The sequence below is a fragment of the Lissotriton helveticus genome, chromosome 10 (assembly GCF_964261635.1).
Source record: "Lissotriton helveticus chromosome 10, aLisHel1.1, whole genome shotgun sequence".
Taxonomy (NCBI): domain Eukaryota; kingdom Metazoa; phylum Chordata; class Amphibia; order Caudata; family Salamandridae; genus Lissotriton; species Lissotriton helveticus.
The window spans coordinates 225,527,591-225,548,740 of record NC_136071.1 but is presented as its reverse complement, the minus strand read 5'-3'; the positions used below and the strand labels follow the sequence as shown (position 1 = coordinate 225,548,740).

The 21,150-nt window shown below is 48.7% G+C and overlaps 1 protein-coding gene across 1 annotated transcript in view; it reads left to right on the top strand.

Annotated features, from left to right (window-relative positions):
- The window catches only part of SLC5A10 (solute carrier family 5 member 10), a 733,155-nt gene that overhangs the window by 471,308 nt on the left and 240,697 nt on the right, over window positions 1–21,150 (top strand). Inside the window, 1 exon segment of the mRNA XM_078665174.1 lies at window positions 9,392–9,499. Within this exon segment, the coding sequence (XP_078521300.1) occupies window positions 9,392–9,499 (108 nt within the window).

Below are 21,150 nucleotides of genomic sequence, written 5' to 3'. Positions count from 1 at the left end.
GACCAGCCCAGCCTGAACTGCTAGGCCAGATCCCCATCGAACCGGAACACAAGCAACCTAGGACCAGATTCATCCTGATAAGGGGTCATCAGCTAGGTGTAGCTCGGTTCCAATGGCATTGAGCACAGGACCCATGTTTGGGCATGCACTTGCCGCTTAAGACAATACATCAAACACACAAATGGTGATGAGAGGAATGTTCACAATCTGTCTAACTACTCGCAATCCCTCTGGGTAGCATCCCAACCCATTGTTCTTTGTCTCATCGTGCCACCTCAGTTTGGACCAAGTTATATGCAAATCAGCCATGACCCTGCTCCTCTTGGGAGCAGCCCAGCCAAAACTGCCAAGCCACGTCCTCACTGACCAGGCGCACTAACAATCTAGGACCGGTTTCCCTCTGATAAGGGCCCATCAGCCAGGTATAGCTTGATTCCAGTGGCTGACCCATGTTCGCACCTGACCCATGTCTGGGCATACTCTTTCCACTTAGGGCGGTACTTCAAACACACAAAAGGTGATGTAACACCATAAGTGGTCATGGGTAGGCCCAGACATGGGTCCCTTTTGTCACGCTGCCACTGGGAGCCTCAATCAGGGTGAAACCGGTCTTGGGTTGCTTCTGTCCTGCATCAGATAGGACCTGGCGGGGCAGTTTGGGCTGGGCAGTTCCTATTTGACCAGAGCAATGACAGATTTGCATACAGCAGGGTCTACTCTGAGGTGGCATGGTGGGCAAAAACTGGTGGGATGGAATGCTACCCTGGGCGATTGCAGGTGGCAAGACTTACTGCAAGTATTCTCCCATCTCCTTTTGTATGTTTGATGCAACTCCAGTTTTACTCAGTACCACATCGGTACTGCCCTGCGCAGTTGCATAATTATTACAGTCCAAGGGATACATTGTTTATGATCTAACTCTATTTTACTCAGTGTGACTCAAGTGTAATGTTATGTTATGCTACAGTGAGTTTATATGGCACAGCATTCAATGTTTTTAGCTGCCCCTTAACTCTGCTGAGCTTTTAACTCTAGCGATGGTATAGATCAGGCCGATCCTATCTATGTTTGCTTAGGTCTTGTGACCTTGAACCCCTCTCTCTGTGTTAAATTCCATAATATACCTGTGTTGGTTGAATCTGTTCCGTGAGCAAGTGTAACTATTATTCTAATGTATGTTTCTTGCTCTGATCATCTGAGGTTATGATGGTGTTGATATATTTCTCCTCTTGGACTCTGTCTCTGACCCCCTCATGTCTAGCTTCTGGTTGTGGGGTTTCACTATGGTTGTGTCCACAAGGAGGATGGCCTTGGAACCATTTGCCATCCCTATCATTAGGTGCATGGTGGTATGACTTGTGGTCGCGTTTTATTTTTATTAGTGTTTTTGGTTTCATGGTGATAGTCTCACTAATATTGTGTGGGGATGAGGTTGGGTACACATATCTTTCTTTGAGGTCTGTAAACAAACGTTCCCACTCTTGGACCACCTTGCTCAATTGTAGTCCACTTTGCTCAGTGGTGCTTTCTAGCCCACCCTGTATAATACTGCAAGTGATCCCTATGGTTATGTTCAGTGTATTATTGGCACTATTGCAGCTGGACTCCCCTATTGTTTAGTGTGTCAGCAATGTAACTGTAATTTAACTCTACTACTGGTTTAACTCCAGTTTGTTTAAAGTGTCTGCTGTGTCATAACAGTTGAATACCCTTGTTTCTGAGTGCATCTGTAACGTTATGTCAGTATTGGAGTGTGCCTGGAGTTTTACTGCTGTCTACTTCCAGTATCCTATCTGTGTCTGCACTATTTACAGTACCTATGAGTATCTAAATCCAGTATTAATCAGGAGATCTGCAGTCCTGTAGCATTCTAATCACTGTGTTGTTCAGTATTGTTGTGTGTGTCTTGCTCCAAGCATCTGCAGTGTTGTTACAGTCTACCTCCAGTACCCCACACTGTTATAATTCCAAGCATATTCCACTTTAAGTCTGTCTTCAGTATTGTTCAGTATGCCTGCATTTTTATTACAGTTTGTATTGCTCAATATTTAGCTCCAATCTGTCCAGTTTTATTGCACTTTAGTACTGTTCAGCATCTAACTCCAGTTTGCTGATTGTGTCTACATTGGTACCAAGGGCTAATGACCATTTGCTCAATCTGCCTGCGGTTTTATTACAGTTGAACATTGTATCCACCTCAAGTAATAATCACAATCCTTGTCAGGGTCATCCACTAAAATCACAAAATTAAACCTGAGCTCAACTCCCATGCAGCTATGGCACAGAGAAGACGGGTTAACTAAGAGGCAATGTGTATAGTTTTTATGCACTATCAAACAGTAATAAAGTCAAAATGCAAAACAATAAAAAAAAACTGAATTAAAAAAATATGCAGCAAAATTTAAGAAAGAAAATGGCAACAAAATGACAAAAATCCATTAAAGGTACCCAGAAATACGATTTTTAAAAGTTGTAAGGAGAAATAGTGCAAAGAAGCACAAAGTTCAACTGATAATTAATGGTAGTGGCATAGCAGGACCTTTTCACAATTTGACACTGACCACAATGGTGTGCGGGTGGGATACGATTTACCTTCTAACTTCAGTCCTTTATGCTCCAATCCACCACAGGAGAACATATATAAAGCCCTGTAGGAAAGTAGGATCTGCTTTCATGCTTACCCCCACTTTTTGCTGTCGTCAGTATGTCTTTTTGACTAATCAGACTGGGATCCTTCTCATGAGGACCCCAGTCACTGTGCTCCCTCCCTAAATTTCACATGGTAAGTACTGTTGTACCTGTACAATTGGCTACTGGTGTAACCCTATAGGTCCCTACTATATGGTACTAAGGTAACCAGAACATAGGTACACCAGGGGTCTCCCATGGGCTGCAGCATATATTATGCTACCCATGAGAGACAACTCAAACTGTGACTAAAGACCTGGCATTGCAGCCTGTATAAGCTGGTGCTAGCACCACTTACAACAGATATACGTTTTCTTAGATCTGAGGTCAATACACTTAAACCTATAATCACCCCTAAGGCAAGCCTTTCAATCATCAGGTTGGGTGCTGGGTTGCAAGTGTGTGGGTGCCCCTGCACGAGCAGGACACCTCTACAAACCCCAGAGTCGATTCTCCAGGGTCAGCCATTTTGATGCATATAGTGGCCATCCGTAATTATGCGATGGCTTACTATATAGTAGCTGTGCGGAACCTGGTATCAAACATGTTGGAATCATACCCCAACACCGTTACCTGTGTTGTAGTATGATTCCATGCACTGGGAGCTCCTCCGGGAAGCTCCCAGTACTCCCGGTAACAGCCTTCCTGGGTCTGACAGCAAGCTAGCGCAGCTGCCGACCTCCAACACGATTCTGCCCTCTTGCTGCTGAGCTGAGCTCGACTAGGGGAAGGTAGAACAATAGACTTCCTGTCACAGGAAGGCGTGACCACCTCCCAGACAGGACCTTGTGTAATGGGCTGGAGAGTCAGTGCAAGCAGAGAAGCCCACTGAAGCAGGAGAAGAAACTTGAGAGGACCCACAGGCCAAGGGCACAGGAGTTGCAGGAGGGCCTCGAGCAGATCACCAAAGATGTATCACCACAGTGCAGAGGATGAGGTGAGGATGCTGATATTGGCACTAGGAGATGCTAGAGGCAGGAGCTACTTCTGTTCTTCCACAGGTCCAGAAAATGTTCTGTAGTAAGTCCCTGTAGATGCCACATTTATGCCTGGCATGAGGTAGTGGGTGGAAAGCCCCCTGAGAATGGTCTATCCAATGGAATAAGGGTTCCAGTGGCTAACACTACCCACCTTGGGCATTTTAAAGATACCAGCAGTCTTTGGCTACACTATACTTGAGTTCTGAGTGTTGGGGGTATGTGCAACACATTTACTATGGTAATCCTGGTGTCCTCCCACATCTAACACCACAATTCAGCTTAAGACATCCCCTGTACCCCCAAAAAACCCAGAGACAGAAGTCTAGTAGTACACAGTACTATTCATCAGGAACCAGACAGTGGATACACAAGATTTTCTTCGGAAATCAGCTCTTGCCCTTTGAAGTGCATCCCGCCTATGATATGTAGGACCCCAACAGGCCTGCCAAGCAGGTCTTGACATTCCAGCAAGATTTGACAATGTGATGTCAACAAGACGGCCACTGTGGTTCGGCTTGGTCTGGCTGGGGATAGGGTAAAGAAGGGTTCAGGCCTGGGTGTTAGCTACATCTGCTTGTGACATGGTATTCCTCCTTGAAGTTGATCTACTTCCCGGGCTTAGTCCACAGGCCATCCTGTCAAGGGCACAAGTACACCTTCCTATACCCAAGGCCTTTTTCTCCTGTCCTAGGAGCAAGTTGAAACCTCATTCACACCTATTCAAATGCTAATTACTGGCTAGCAGAGGTGCAGGAACAAGGTACAGATTTGTTTCCAGTGACTTTAGACAGGGAAAAGGTGACTTTCTAAAAGTACATTTTCTTTAATAGTTATACAAAATTTTATTTCACTATTAAATTGGATTTTGAAAAACTTTAAAATGATTCCTTAAATTATTTTTCAAACCAAAATAAGCAATAGTGGATGTAATAATGTAATCCAGTATTTTCCTATGGAGCAGCTACACTTGCTACTGTGAAAATAGCATTTGGTCTTTTCCCAAAGAGTAAACCTTTACATGTCCCACTTTAAAATACTATGCACCCTGTCTTATGAGCAATCCGGGTTACTTGGGGTGACTTATTAATACTCAGGGTGAAATGCCAGTTTAAAACTGCAGAACCATGCAACAATTAAAGGCCTGGAGACAGGTTTGCTGGGTCACTACAAATAGTGACTTATATGCAAGTTGAATAGGCCAGTCGGATGAATGCCTATTTCAACATGCTAAAAGAGGGAGCACAAGCACATTACTCCTGGCCAGCAACAGCAAAGTGTGCATGGTTCTATGGCCAACAAAAATAGGCGTCCGCTAAAAGGCAAAAAAAAAAGATCAGAGTGACCTTCAGAAAGGGCACATATGCAACCAACGCCAATATAAATAAATTGGTCTGCAATATTAGATAACAAACTCTCTGTTGCCCACTTCCCTACTGTGGTTTATTCCATTCTGTCTGCAGTTTTATTTTAGTCTGACATCTCTTTTGCATTGTGTCTAACTCATTTGGTCCTCAGTTTTATTAAGCCACTGTTGCTCAGTGTTCAGCTTTACTTTTTTCATTGCGGCTGCAGTGTTTCACAATCAAACGAAAGTGCTGCTGAGTGTCTACTACCAGTGTCTAACTCCATTATTGTCCATTCTATCTGCAGGGTTGTTGCAGCCTAATACTGGTGGTACTTACTATTACTATTTATTACTTACAGTAATATGCAGTGTAGTTTTAGTGTTAGGACAGTCCATGATGTGTACACATAAATGAGTACCTCGGGTACTCTTCAGAGTTAAATTGTACTTGCTCAGCCTGTTTACGGTGTTATTAGTGTCCAACTCCCGCATTTGTAAATATTTAATTGCAGTTTTCACAGTATGTTTGCACTTCTGTTCCATGTCAACACCATTGTTAACCTGGGCGCCAGCAGTGTCATTATGCAGTCTACTTCCAGCACTGCTCAGTGAGCTTGTGGTGTTGATACAGTCCAACACCACGTTAATCACAGTTCATTTTCTGCAGTGTTATTAGCTCCAAAGCCCAGTGATTAATTCTGAAGAGTACCTGAAGAGTTAAATAAAAGTCTGACTCCAGTGTTGCTCAGTGTCTAACACAAGTGTTGCTCGCTGGCTCAGTATTGTGATTTTATTTCTATTTTAATTCAGTGCTGCCCAACTCCTACATCCTGGTACAAAAGGGGGGTGGTGATGGACGGAGCATCTGAACCAATCAAACACTCACACCAAGTCAAGAGATCTGGGTTTAATCCATCACCGTTCTTTAGCCCACTCTGCCACCCCAGTTCAGACATGGCCATATGCAAATCAGTCTGACCCTGTGACTAATGGGAACAGTCCAGTCCAAACTGCCAAGCCATGCCTTCCCTGGACCGGAAACAAGCTTCTGAGGACCGGTTTCTGGCATTTCAGCCATCTTCAGCCCGGCTTGCTTGAATCCAGTGGCAAAGTGAGCAAGGGACTCACGTCTGAGCATACCCTGCCAACTTATGGCGAGCAAAGTGGTACAAAAGGGGGGTGGTGATGGACGGAGCATCTGAACCAATCAAACACTCACACCCAGTCAACAGAACTGGGTTTAATCCATCACCGTTCTTTAGCCCACTCTGCCACCCCAGTTCCGACATGGCCATATGCAAATCGGTCTGACCCTGTGCCTCATGTTAACAGTCCAGCCCGAACTGCCAAGCCATGCCTTCCCTGGACCGGAAACAAGCTTCCGAGGACCGGTTTCTGGCATTTCAGCCGTCTTCAGCCCGGCTTGCTTGAATCCAGTGGCAAAGTGAGCAAGGGACTCACGTCTGAGCATACCCTGCCAACTTATGGCGAACAAAGTGGTACAAAAGGGGGGGTGATGGACGGAGCATCTGAACCAATCAACCACTCACACCCAGTCAACAGATCTGGGTTTAATCCATCACCGTTCTTTAGCCCACTCTGCCACCCCAGTTCAGACATGGCCATATGCAAATCAGTCTGACCCTGTGCCTCATGCGAACAGTCCAGCCCGACCTGCCCAGCCATGCCTTCCGTGGACCGGAAACAAGCTTCCGAGTACCGGTTTCTGGCATTTCAGCCGTCTTCAGCCCGGCTTGCTTGAATCCAGTGGCAAAGTGAGCAAGGGACTCACGTCTGAGCATACCCTGCCAACTTATGACGAACAAAGTGGTACAAAAGGGGGGTGGTGATGGACGGAGCATCTGAACCAATCAAACACTCACACCCAGTCAACAGATCTGCGTTTAATCCATCACCGTTCTTTAGCCCACTCTTGGCAGTTCGGGCTGGACTGTTCCCATGAGGCACTGGGTCAAGGCTGATTTGCATATGGCCATGTCTGAACTGGGGTGGTGTGGAGTGCAAAAAAAAGATGGATTTAGGCCCAGATCTCTATACTGGGGTGAATGTATGACATTGTTCTGCATTCTGTCCATCAACTGTTATTTTTGCAACTCCTACATCCAGCTCCTCTTTTTTGATGAGCCAGTTTGTCAGCAGTATAATTGTGCACCATTTCCAGATTAATGAGACTCAAGCATTGGTGCCTGATTTAATAGATATCCTCTTACTTCAGGCCACCAACATGAGCCCAGCAAGACCAAAATCAGTGCTTTATTTGTAAACAATTAAGTGCCGGGGCCCTCATCAGCAGGCCACTGCAGCCTACACCACCCACTGCCCCTGCCACCGCTGCCTATGACAGTACTAAACCAGCTTCTAACCATCACACTCCTACAAGTGAGACAATTCGGACTATTGCAGGCCCCCAAAGCTATAAGATTAGCATGCGCGACAGGTAATAGTCATTATTAAAGTACATTGAATTAGTAAACTGTTGTTGTGCTCACTCTAATTCAGACAAACAGCCCATCATGTAGCAGACTGCCATAAGTGTCGGTGCTGCCAATTAAGTGCCGAGCACCGGAAACCACCGGCTCAATTTAAGCACTGGGGGGCAAGTTTAATCATAGCAAGTGCTGCAAAGATCACAATTGCGTATCCTGCCCTAGCATGTAGATGCAGGGCCTGGCTTAACTTGTAAAGCACCCTGCTCTGTGGCTTGAGACCAACTTGTGTACCCACAATTAATAATATCAACAATTACACTTACAAACGAAATCAAAATTTCAAACGTTTAAGTTTATGGCAATTATCTTATATTTTTAATATGTTCACTCGATCTGAACTATTTAATTATTTTATGAGATGGTAATAAGGCTATGCAAATATATTACATTTCTCAGACACACATTTTGCTAATAGCTTTAATCAAGTAGTTCCCATGAATGCATGGAATGCTGTTCACTCTACACTGCAAGCCTTTGCACAGATGCCATTGTGTTTTGGCCTTTTTTATTTGCTTTGCTGTCTGATACCTTGATCGCGAGTGTCCCACAAACACCTGTTTGTGCAGGGATTGCAATTACAAGCGGTGCAGACTTTACCACACCCCGCAATTACCAGGTGTGATAAAATCTGCAACTACCAGATACGTTTTGGGCAGGTCAAACTTGCTGGAATTTAACAAGGCAAAAGGCCTGGCAATGAATTGGGCATATTGATTTTGATGCAGAAAGCACCAACATTTGTATGCTATACTCATTTTTCTAGAAAACTCTGAATGGTCACTATCCCCCAGATTCATCAATGTCCCGTTTTGCGAGTCCTTAATAGTGATTATTAAGGAATCGCTATTAAAGACTCGCAAAACGGGATTCATGTAGAAATCGCAATATTATTTGCGATTTCTACAGCTTCCTTATTTGCGATTAGCAAATTGCTAATCGCAAATAAGGAATGACTCCCCATTCATTCCTATGGGCCTAAGGCCCATAGGAATGAATGGGGAGTCATTCCTTATTTGCGATTAGCAATTTGCTAATCGCAAATAAGGAAGCGATTTCAAGGGTGCCAGGGGTGTCCAAAGGACACCCTGTAGCACCCCTGAAATGAAAATGTAGACCGATGTTGCGCACACACATGTCCAAAGGACATGTGTGTGTGTAACATACAACTTAAAAAAATGCACTAAAGTGCATTTTTCTAAGTTTTCGCTATTTACCACGAAGTTACACTTCGCGGTAAATAGCGGCCCCATATTGCGAATTCACAATTTCAAAAAGGTTCATGAATAGCATTTAAAGAATCTCTAATTGAGATTCCTTAAATGCGATTCTTCGCAATATGGCGATTTCTAGTATAGCGATTTTTGCATTTGGGATGATGAATCCCAAATGCAAAAATTGCGCTCGCAAAGGGCCAGATTCTCAGAATCTCGCCCTTTGCGAGCCGATTTTAGTATGATGAATCTGGCCGTATGTCTTTCACCCAAGTAATTGTAAATCCCATGATATGGTAAATTGATCCTACCCCCTCACAAGCAGTTGTAAATGTGACCCAAGTGGCCAACATAGAGTTTCGTGGTAAAAGAAGATTCTCCAATTTCTGGTGGTAATGGTAAAACCAGAGAAGAATCCAAAATAGGAATATCCATCTCAGTTGAAAGAGATAAGGAAATTGGTCAGATTCTTCCCTTGGATTTATCGTTTCCTCACACTTTAAATCGGGTTGTACACTTTTGGCGCTCAATCAAAGGTGCTGTCGTAGCAGGTTGTCAATGGTCACTGACTTATGATGGTTTTGATAAATCCCTTTACCTCAAGGGAGTGTTTTCTACATTTGCCTCAAACTCTTCTTTGTTTTCTTTGTTCTCCAGATGCCGTTGGCTGTGTGGACCCGGAGGAGTGTGTCAAGGTGTGCGGCGCCGAGGTGGGCTGCTCCAACATTGCGTACCCCAAGTTGGTCATCGAACTCATGCCCAGTGGTAGGTGAAGCCTCCTTGGTGACAATGTCTATGATTTGTGCTGACCTTCTTCCCAAATCAGACGCGTTAATGGTTTTGTGAGCCGGCGTTTGGGCGTGTAGCACCCTCCCAGTGCGGTTAAGTTGTTATTAGTATGATTACTTTGTTATTATTTGCTCTTTGAAGATCTGCAAATGAGAAGCTGGAAATAGGATGGAATGAGCTTGGCGTTTCAGTAAAAGGAGCAAGACTTGGGAGAGGTCTGTTTTTTCCTGTCAGACGGATTACCACACCCAGCTCCTGTTCCAACAGCACAGAAACCATAAACTTTTTTTCTATGTTTTAAAATTAGACTTCTTCACTCCATGGTGTTGAACAACTGGAAAATCGTTACTTCTGGTTTTCTGGTTATGTTCCATGAAATGCCGTGGTTTACAGGTCTGCACTTTGCAAATTAACATATAGATATACTCCTCTTTGCGTTTTAACTTAGAAACTATGAACTAGCAATCAATGGTAATAGCTTCTTATTTAAATCGGTGCTTACCTTATCATTGCACTCAATTTACAGAACTTCATTGTGCATTGGGAGCATGGTACCTGTGCATCAATTCACCAACATTTGAGTGCGAAGGACACAGTAGAGTTGAAAATGTATCCTCCCCATAAACCTTCACTGGCCTCCTATTTGCTGCTGAAAGGCAAGGGGAGGAGCAAGCAGCTGAAAGTAGAAAAACTCAACAGAGATCTATTCACTTTCTGCTCTAGGCACTGCCTTCTTGACGTGAAACGAGGGGGTGGAAAAACCAGTGCCATAGTAGAAAAGAAAGACAACAGTAGCGGGTGTTCTCTCTGCCCATCACCAATTGATGGGAAGGCATGACGTTGGAGAGTGTCCCACCTCTAGGTCATCAGCCCAGGTTGTCAGACAATCAAAAGAAAAGCAATCCTGTCACAGTTTGTGGGTCACTGGAATAGGTTTACCCCTCTTATTTTTGAAGAGAGTGAAGAGGTAAAACCACACCCACACACACACCCGCACACACACACACACACACTCTCTCTCTCTCTCTCTCTCTCTCTCTCCCTCTCTCCCTCTCCCACAGTTAAAGAACATATATGCAGTTGAAATCCTACCTGACTTACTGATCTTAGAATCTGAACTAACCTTAGCATTCGCAACACTTCAGCATACATGCCAACATTTTAGAAGAGAAACGTAGGAGATTTAAAAAAAATAATAATCTGGAGAATGTATTTCTCCCATTGACTTATACAGCGGCCTGAAACGGGTCTATTGTAATGTCTGGGATTTGCAAGTGTGCTGCTGCAGGAGCAAGTTACTGGCAGTGCATGCTCTGAGTCACACAAGACCAGTCCCTGTCGCCAAGGAATCAGGTTTTTGCATAAAGGAATCGGGAGGCGGGAGACTAGCCTTGACATCGGTAGTCTCTCGTCTGAATCGGGAGGGTTGGCATGTATGCAACGGGTACTGGTGGCACAATAATCAAGGAGAGTGGGCAGAAGACATTCCTACTTCCTACATGCAAAAGAGGTGACTGCTCTGATCTGGTTAGGGATTGGCCTTACATGTGCTACTGGCCAGTGCATGAACCCGCTGTATTCCAAAGAAGGCAGGGGCCTTGGTTACACTCATAAGATGGTAAACTTTACCTCACTTTAGTGCTCCACCGGCCTACGCCTCAAGGAAGATCCTGACTAGAATATGGCATGGGCAACAACCAGTAGCAGTCTGGAGGTCAGTCCACACTATTGGAGAAGGACAGCCTGTGCATCAGTGCCGCTTCGGTCGCCAACCACTAAGGAGACAGTATCCATTTCGGAGGGGGAGGAGGTAGTCTGTTTGAGACCCTTGCCTAAGAGATGCCCAGATCTGGTAAGTGGTGTTATTTGGGCTGCAGTAACATTCAAAGTCTCCTTCATAGATGTGGCTGTCAGGCTTGCACTAACCTGGTAACCTGGATCCACCAGGACCAATGCTTGTATACACATTTCCTTGAACTCTTTGACGACCATGTAAAGGAGGTTTGTGCCACTTCGGGGTAAATGTGGGAATGGGGAAATGAAACAAGAGAAAGAAAATGAGGCACTCGTTATCCTCACTCTGCGTGTTCCTACTGCTTGGCTCAACGAATATATGACGTTACAACGCATGCAATTACAATGCATGCTTTTACAACGCAATCTTTACATCGCAATTACCATTACATTGCATGATTTTACAACGCATGCCATTACAATGCATTTTTTTAAACTATCATCACAACGCATACCATTACAATGCATAATACATTTAGGGCAACAGTAGGGTAAGTGTTGGATAGTGTAGGGGTACACATTACTATTCCCAATCCAGTGAGTGGAACAGTAGGGTAAGTGTTGGATAGTGTAGGGGTAAAAATTACCAAGTGTTGGATAGTGTAGGGGTAAAAATAACTATTCCCACTCCAGTAGTACTATTTATAAGAATTGGAGACGAGTCACAAATTATGCAGCCCTGCCACATGATTCAAGGGAAATAATTACAAACAGTGTCGCGTTTCACGAGAATCGTAACAAATAATACAGAAATTCCAGAGGATTACACGTAATTTAAGGATCGCTCCGACGAATGCAGTGCTGAGCCTACACAGAGGAATACTTCATGGACAGAGCCTGTACCTTGCTGAATTAGATACATTTCATGTACATTCAAAAGTAAATATGGGGAAGCGGGAAGGAATGGTTATCTTTTAGCCGTTGGTCCCACTGTTCCGCTGTCACTCTCCATCAACCTCATTAAGAATGCGCTCGCCCTATGCTTCACGTACAGTAAAGTCAAAACGCTGGGAGCCTGATACACAAACAGCCCCTGCAGTTGCAGCGGAGGTAGGGTGACCAGAATCTGAAAGCCAAAATACGGAACATTTCACAAAAGTAGAAGAAGGACTACAACTTTACTTCAACCGATCACAGAGAATGGCGGCGCTCCTCACCAGAGAATTACAGAAGAGGCAGAAAGAACATTAAAAAATTCAATATTTAAAGCCATCAGCATGCCTGTTAATTAAATGACTTTCCTATAATAAATACTAAGGATCCTTGCTTTGGAAAACGTAAAAAGGCGTGGAAGAGGTGTGGCACAGCGGCCAGGGCGACTGCCTCCGGATCCTGGGGCTCACAGTTCAATCCCCGGTGCCGGCGGCAGATTAGCCCAGCACCATGTGACTCTGGGCAATAGCTCACTTAATCTTCCAGACGCCCCCCCCAGTGCTGGGACACCTCTCCGGAGGTAGCTGTGTGCTTTACAAATACTGGACATTTACATTTACATTACATTTACCTCCCACCGTTTTTAGTCAACCCTCTCTAAAAACCAGGACATGAGCTAAATCTCCCGAAATCTGCCGGGACACCTGGTGAAAAACACTCAGAGGAATAAAGACGTGCACTACAAATCTCCTTGTGGGGCATAGCCATTTGCATGCTACTGGGCTGGGGAGGATGCTGCAACTGGCGAAGAGTCAGAGGAGCTGTAACCTGAGGATCTGAGAATGCTCTCACAGAGGGTTTGCCAAGATTGAGCAAACTTCTTGTGCATGCCACATGTGTCTCGGTCGAGGTGTTAATGGACGACTGGCGTTTGTGGAGTCATAGTTTCACTCCAGCCAATGAAAGGCTTTCAAGGAAGGCGAAGGCCCTACAGAAAAGCTAAGTCACAAACGGCCAAGAACCTATTGGTAAGGCCAAGGGAAGAGATAATGGGCTACGGCATAACACAGAGCCATCATTCATACGGAGAAACGCTAAAGGCAGTGTTAACAAGGTACAGAGAAGTGATGAAGGCCACGATAGCCAGGTGTGAACACACACCAGTAACAGGAACATTCAGGCGCCAAGAAAATGCTTAAGGTAGTGAAGGCCAGGTACAATGCACAAGGTTGAGAACCTCAGTGAATACATCCAAGATAGAAAACCACCACAACACTGATGTAAGCACACGGCAAGAGCCTAGAGATGGTCTGAATGGTGCCGGTCAAATTGGGCCGCCAACATCATCAGAGTAGGCCCTGCATTTGACAGCAGGAAGTTCCACAGGCAGTTTTGATGCTGCTGCTTTCTTGAAACTGCCACTTCCTTTCCACACCGCCAAAAAACAAATATTGGTGCCAGATGGACTGCCTAGATTGAGAAGTTTGATGATTTTATCAATGCGCTGGAAGAAGCAGTTGACAAGAGGATTATCAAATACTTAAATAACCTTGCAGGTGACGGAATGAAAGAAGCGGTAACGAAAATGCCACATACTGATGAAGTATCTTACTGTCAGATTAAATACGCTTTAGTAATCAAGCTTAATCCTATGCCTTCTGTTGACTATGAAAGGTACATCTTCAACCAAGTCTGACAGCAAGCTGTAAAAAACTATGGATACATTTGCTGAAAGACTTGAGACTCTCATCAAGTATTGCAAGTTCAATTAATTCAATGATGAACAAGCCATACGACTCAGAGTAATCGATGGTTGCCTGTCTGACTTGTTCAGATGGCGTATAGTGCCCGAGACACTCAGTCTGGAAAGATTACTCATGGCTGCGAGAGCAGAAGAATGTGTAGATTAACAAGCAGCTGGTATGGAACCTGGAGTAGCCCAGAACGTATCAGCATTGAACATGAAAAGTAAGCAGAGAAACAAGGTCAAGGGCCATAAAGAGATGTCTCTGAAGAAAAAGAAATTGCGTTATCAATGCGGATTCTCCTTTCCACACAAAGGTAAATGCCCCACTATTGGACTAGTCTACAACGGCTGCTGGAAAGAGAACCTTTTCATGGCTGTTTGCAAAGCAAAAGAGAAACCAACTATGTTGTGTCGAGAAGAGAAAATAGATGCCACAAACTTCCAGAAGCACTCTAACCACACCCAGAGGGCCAAGTGATGACTTCATTTAAGGCTAGTGGAGACTAAAGATGCTTTAGATGCGGAAGTAAATATAATTAGCCAGTAACAAAAACTGTCCGGCTTAGAACCAAAGTGTTGGGGATGTGGATTCAAGGGACATTTGTACAGGGTGTACCGAAGAAGATGTGATCACAATGTTATATGTATTGTGGAAGAGGAAGTTGATAATTATGAATGTTCGGAAAACAAAGTTGTACAACAGATATGCAAAGAAGATTATTGTATATTGAGTGTTGACCAATATGTTACAGGAATGAATGGTTCTTCCAAGAACAAACCTGTGTTTGAAATGATCCTAGGAGGTGTGAGGATGAATATCGATGCAGACTCAGGGTCACAGTATTCAATTGTTAAGAGGAAGTATGGAAAATACTTTGTAGAGAAAAACTAGGAAAAAACTTAGAGGCAACTATGTTAACCCTGAGAGTTTCACAGGGGAACACATTGAAATGCTTGTACTGGGGTGCAGTGGTGGCTGGTAATTCGAGCAGAGGGGGTTGGTCAGGACACACACATTCCCTCACCATTCACAAACACATACACACTCACTCATTCACAGCTGGCACTAAAAAATGCACACATATTCATACATGCACACGCAGCAAACATAAAACAAATAAAACTGATCAGGCTGCAGTGGTAATCGGGGTGGCGGGAAAGAAGACTCTGTGGTTCCTGAGGATTGACACTGCTGCCTCCTCTCACTGGCTGACCTTGTTATGGGTCAGCCAACGAGAGGAAGTCACAGTCTCTTGCTCATCACACAGCGGGATTGGGTCAGTGAGACTGCGGACCCCACACACTCTGTGACAAGTGTCACTGAAAAACACTCAGCGTGGGCATTTCTGACCTTAAAACTGAAGCGCCCATGTCAGAGGCTATCAGTGATGCTTCCCTTCATCACGAGGGAGAAGACCACCAATCGCTTTGCCGGGCTGAGGAGGTCACACTCACTGGGCTGTCACTTCTTCAGCCAGAAAAGTTCAGCTCAGGTAGCTAGGTGCCTGTGCATTTAGTGCACGTAGAGTACCTGGCTGCCTGTCCTGAACAAAAAGAGTGCCTGTCTGGCTGACGTTTGCTCAGCCTGACAGAGACTCTTCACGTAGGGAAAAAGGTGGGTGCGAATAATAAGGCTGCGAATAGCCTCAAAACCTTCCTAGCTGGCCTCAACCTGATTCAAATATGTGACAGCTTCACACACACCTTGGGTTTGATCCTGGACCTAATCATCTCTAATCCCAATTCCACTTATTTGGAACGATTGTCCCTTGTGATTGGACAGACCACCATTACATCACCTTCCACATCATAGAATCATAGTCCAAAAAAGATAAACAACCAAAGAAACCCAGACATTGGAAAAGATCCTTGCAAAATGTAAACCTGAATGAAATGATATCCCATAGTAATAAGACCTTGCCTCCTCCTATTGTCATGTCTGACGTCCATGACCTCACTGAGCACTACAACAATTCCATGTTGAACATTCTGGATACAATTGCTCCCTTACAACTAAAAAGAATGTCCAACAAAGACTCCAAACCCTGGTTCAATGATAGTTCAAATACAGACAGATGCAATCTGAGATTAGCTGAACGTTCTTGGAGAAGCTCTCCATCCCTTGAACACCCTAAGCCAGACAGGGGTGTCCAAACCTGTCCTGGCGGGCCGTATCCATGCCAGATTTTTGGGATATCCCCATCTGGTGATCACGGTATACAACCTTTACCACGCAACTTTTACCACGACCTACCTTTACCACGCAACTTTTACAACGCAGGACCCTTTACCACGCATACCATTACAACGCTGGTATTTACAACGCAGGTACCTTTACAACGCATACCATTACAACGTAAGTATTGGTAAGTATATAATTTTAGTTAAAATATTTTAGGTTTGGGTTTTGGGTAAATGGGTATTTTTAGGGTTCAGGGTCAGTTTTCAGTTTTTGGGTAAATGGGTATTTTTAGTGTTTAGGGTCAGTTTTCAGTTTTTGGGTGCAGGGGTATTTTTAGGGTTCAGGGTCAGTTTTCAGTTTTTGGGTGCAGGGGTATTTTTAGGGTTCAGGGTCAGTTTTCAGTTTTTTGGGTACAGGGGTATTTTTAGGGTTCAGGGTCAGTTTTCAGTTTTTGGGGTGCAGGGGTATTTTTAGGGTTCAGGGTCAGTTTTCAGTTTTTGGGGTACAGGAGTATTTTTAGGGTTCAGGGTCAGTTTTCAGTTTTTGGGGTACAGGGGTATTTTTAGGGTTCAGGGTCAGTTTTCAGTTTTTGGGGTGCAGGGGTATTTTTAGGGTTCAGGGTCAGTTTTCAGTTTTTGGGGTACAGGGGTATTTTTAGGGTTCAGGGCTGAGTTTGGGTTTTGGGGTTCAGGGGTATTTTTAGGTTTTAGGGCTGGGTTTGGGTTTTGGGGTACAGGGGTATTTTTAACATATATATTTAAAAATTAATAAATAAATATTAATATAAATAATTAAAATATTAAATATTAAAATAATAATTTATTAATTAAAAAAAATATTATTAATAATTACATTATTTTACCATATTATTTACTTACCTATAATTACGTTGTAATGGTATGCGTTGTAATAGTACCTGCGTTGTAAATACCAGCGTTGTAATGGTCTGCGTGGTAAAGGATCCTGCGTTGTAAAAAATGCGTGGTAATGGTCTGCGTGGTAAAAGACCGCGTGGTAACGTCATATATCCGGTGATCACGGTTCGATCCCCGGCGCCGGCGGCAGATCAGAGTGCCCAGGACGGGGTCCATGTGACCCGGGCAGTCCTATCCCCTGGGTGTACGTGGTTGTCCGACATTCGGTCGGATGTGCTTTTACGGCCCCCATAAAATCGTACGTAAAGTATATAGCAAGTCAACCTGAAATCTGCTGGGTCAGAATGGGCTCGATTCCGATCCGTGTCGGAAGGTTAGGAGTCCGTACGAATTTGTCGGGACGGCATGGCAGAGTGCCCGGGATGGGCTCCATGGCTCTTGGGCAGTCGTCCCCCGGGCGTCCGGGGCTCCATCCAGGCTGACGGCATGGCAGAGTGCCCGGGTCGAGCTCCGTGGTTTTCAGGGTGGTCCTCCCCTGGGTGTCGGGGCACTCCAGGCCGACGGCATGTAAAAGTGCCCAGGACGGGCTCCATGCGTCCCGGGCATTCGTCCCCCTGGCGTCCGTGCCTGAGAGCTCCAGTGGTTTTCACTGTCCCTGAGGCCCAGCCGGAGTCCCCGAGCCCTGCCCGGCGTGGGCAGGCAGAAGCCCTACCGTGAAGGCTCGGGGTGGGAAGCAGGGAGTCCTTTCTGTCCCGGCCATCTGGTCGCCCGCAATGCTTTCCTATGGGGCGACCAGATGGCCAAACTTCCCTGGAAGTCCCGATGAGGTGCCATTTGCCTCCCGGATCCCAGTGAGGGCTCCAGGAGGTCGGGTACATTCGCGCCTTGGGTCCCCTCTGTCACCTTGCGTGCACAGATTACAAGAAAAGGGGGTAATTTCCCTCCGGATTACTAGGGGCAGGGTACGCCCGGACACTTCTCCAGGGCTGGTGGTTCTCTGCCATGGGGACCAGATAGGCTATGCCTGGGCAACACCTCCCTAGGCCACCCGGGGCTTCCTTCCTCCAGGCCAACTGCATGTCAAATTGCCCAGGACGGGCTCCATGGCTCTTGGGCAGTCGTCCCCCCGGCGTCCGGGGCTCCATCCAGGCCGACGGCATGGCAGAGTGCCCGGGACGGGCTCCATGCGTCCTGGGCCCTCGTCCCCGGGCGTCCGGGGCTCCATCCAGGCTGACGGCATGGCAGAGTGCCCGGGTCGGGCTCCATGGTTTTCAGGGTGGTCCTCCCCTGGGTGTTGGGGCGCCCCAGGCCAATGGCATGGGAAAGTGCCCAGGACGGGCTCCATGCGTCCTGGGCATTCGTCCCCCAGGCGTCCGGGGCTCCATCCAGGCTGACGGCATGGCAGAGTGCCCGGGTCGGGCTCCATGGTTTTCAGGGTGGTCCTCCCCTGGGTGTCGGGGCGCTCCAGGCCAATGGCATGTAAAAGTGCCCAGGACGGGCTCCATGCGTCCCGGGCATTCATCCCCCGGGCGTCCGGGGCTCCATCCAGGCTGACGGCATGGCAGAGTGCCCGGGTCGGGCTCCATGGTTTTCAGGGTGGTCCTCCCCTGGGTGTTGGGGCGCCCCAGGCCAATGGCATGGGAAAGTGCCCAGGATGGGCTCCATGCGTCCTGGGCATTCGTCCCCCGGGCGTCCGGGGCTCCATCCAGGATGACGGCATGGCAGAGTGCCCGGGTCGGGCTCCATGGTTTTCAGGGTGGTCCTCCCCTGGGTGTCGGGGCGCTCCAGGCCAATGGCATGGAAAAGTGCCCAGGACGGGCTCCATGCGACCCGGGCATTCGTCCCCCGGGCGTCCGGGGCTCCATACAGGCTGACGGCATTGCAGAGTGCCCGGGTCGGGCTCCATGGTTTTCAGGGTGATCCTCCCCTGGGTGTCGGGGCGCTCCAGGCCGACGGCATGGAAAAGTGCCCAGGACGGGCTCCATGCGTCCCGGGCCTTCGTCCCCCGGGCGTTCAGGGGCTCCATCCAGGCTGACGGCATGGCATAGTGCCCGGGTCGGGCTCCGTGGCTCTTGGGCAGTCGTCCCCCGGGCGTCCGGGGCTCCATCCAGGCCGACGGCATGGCAGAGTGCCCGGGACGGGCTCCATGAGTCCCGGGCATGCGTCCCCCCGGGCTCTTGGGCAGTCGTCCCCCCGGGCGTCCGGGGCTCCATCCAGGCTGACGGCATGGCAGAGTGCCCGGGTCGGGCTCCATGGTTTCCAGGGTGGTCCTCCCCTGGGTGTCGGGGCGCTCCAGGCAGACGGCATGGAAAAGTGCCCAGGACGGGCTCCATGCGTCCCGGGCATTCGTCCCGGGACGGGGACGGGGTGGGGAAGAGTCCAGGCGGCTTCACCTCCATGCCCGGCCATCTGATCGCCCAGATTCCCTCGGCCATCTGGTCGCCCGGATCCCCTCGGGCATCTGGTCGACCGCAACGCTTTCCTATGGGGGGACCAGATGGCCGAACTTCCCTGGAAGTCCCAATGACGTGCCATTTGCCTCCCGGATCCCAGCGAGGGCTCCATGAGGTCGGGTTCTTTCACGCCTTGGGTCCCCTCTGTCACCTCGCGTGCACAGATTGCAAGAAAGGGGGGTAATTTGCCTCCGGATTACTATGGGGCAGGGTATGCCCGGACACCCCTCCAGGGTTGGTGGTTCTCTGCCATGGGGACCAGATAGGCTATGCCTGGGCAACACCTCCCTAGGCCACCCGGGGCTTTCTTCCTCCAGGCCAACTGCATGTCAAATTGCCCAGGGCGGGCTCCATGGCTCTTGGGCAGTCGTCCCCCGGGCGTCCGGGGCTCCATCCAGGCCGACGGCATGGCAGAGTGCCCGGGACAGGCTCCATGCGTCCCGGGCCTTCATCCCCCGGGCGTCCGGGGCTCCATCCAGGCTGACGGCATGGCAGAGTGCCCGGGTCGGGCTCCATGGTTTCCAGGGTGGTCCTCCCCTGGGTGTTGGGGCGCTCCAGGCCGACGGCATGGAAAAGTGCCCAGGACTGGCTCCATGCGTCCCGGGCCTTCGTCCCCCTTTCGTCCCCCGGGCGTCCGGAGCTCCATTCAGGCTGACGGCATGACAGAGTGCCCGGGTCGGGCTCCATGGCTCTTGGGCAGTCGTCCCCCGGGCGTCCGGGGCTCCATCCGGCCGACGGCATGGCAGAGTGCCCGGGACGGGCTCCATGCGTCCCGGGCATTCGTCCCCCCGGGCTCTTGGGCAGTCGTCCCCCGGGCGTCCGGGGCTCCATCCAGGCTGACGGCATGGCAGAGTGCCCAGGACGGGCTCCACGGGTCCCGGGCGTCCGGGGCTCCCTTTCCCCGGGCCAACGGCTTGTCAGAGTGCCCAGGACAGGCTCCACGGGTCCCGGGCGTCCAGGGTTCCCTTCCCTGGGCCAACGGCTTGTCAGAGTGCCCAGGACGGGCTCCACGGGTCCTGGGCGTCCGGGGCTCCCTTCCCCGGGCCAACGGCTTGTCAGAGTGCCCAGGACGGGCTCCGGGCGTCCGGGGCTCCCTTCCCCGGGCCAACGGCTTGTCAGAGTGCCCAGGACAGGCTCCACGGATCCCGGGCGTCCAGGGCTCCCTTCCCCGGGCCAACGCCTTGTCAGAGTGCCCAGGACGGGCTCCACGGGCCCCGGGCGTCCGGGGCACCCTTCCCCGGGCCAGCGGCATGTCAGAGTGCCCAGGACGAGTTCCACGGGTCCCGGGCAGTCCTCCCCCGGGCGTCCGGGGCTCCCTTCCCCGGGCCAAAGCATTTCAGAGTGCCCAGGACGGGCTCCACGGGTCCCGGACGTCCGGGGCTCCCTTTCCCGGGCCAACGGCATACCAGAGTGCCCAGGACGGGCTCCACGGGTCCCGGTCGTCCGGGGCTCCCTTCCCAGGGCCAACGGCTTGTCAGAGTGCCCAGGACGGTCTCCACGGGTCCCGGGCAGCCCGCCCCCGGGCGTTCGGGGCACCCATCTCCAGGAGGCCAACGGCGTTGCAAAGTACCCGGGAAGGGCTCCACGGGTACCGGGCAGTCCTCCCCCGGGCGTCCGGGGGCTCCCTTCTCCAGGCCAACGGCATGGTTCAATGCCCAGGACGGGCTCCATGTGTCCCGGACAAACCTCCCCCGGGCGTCCGG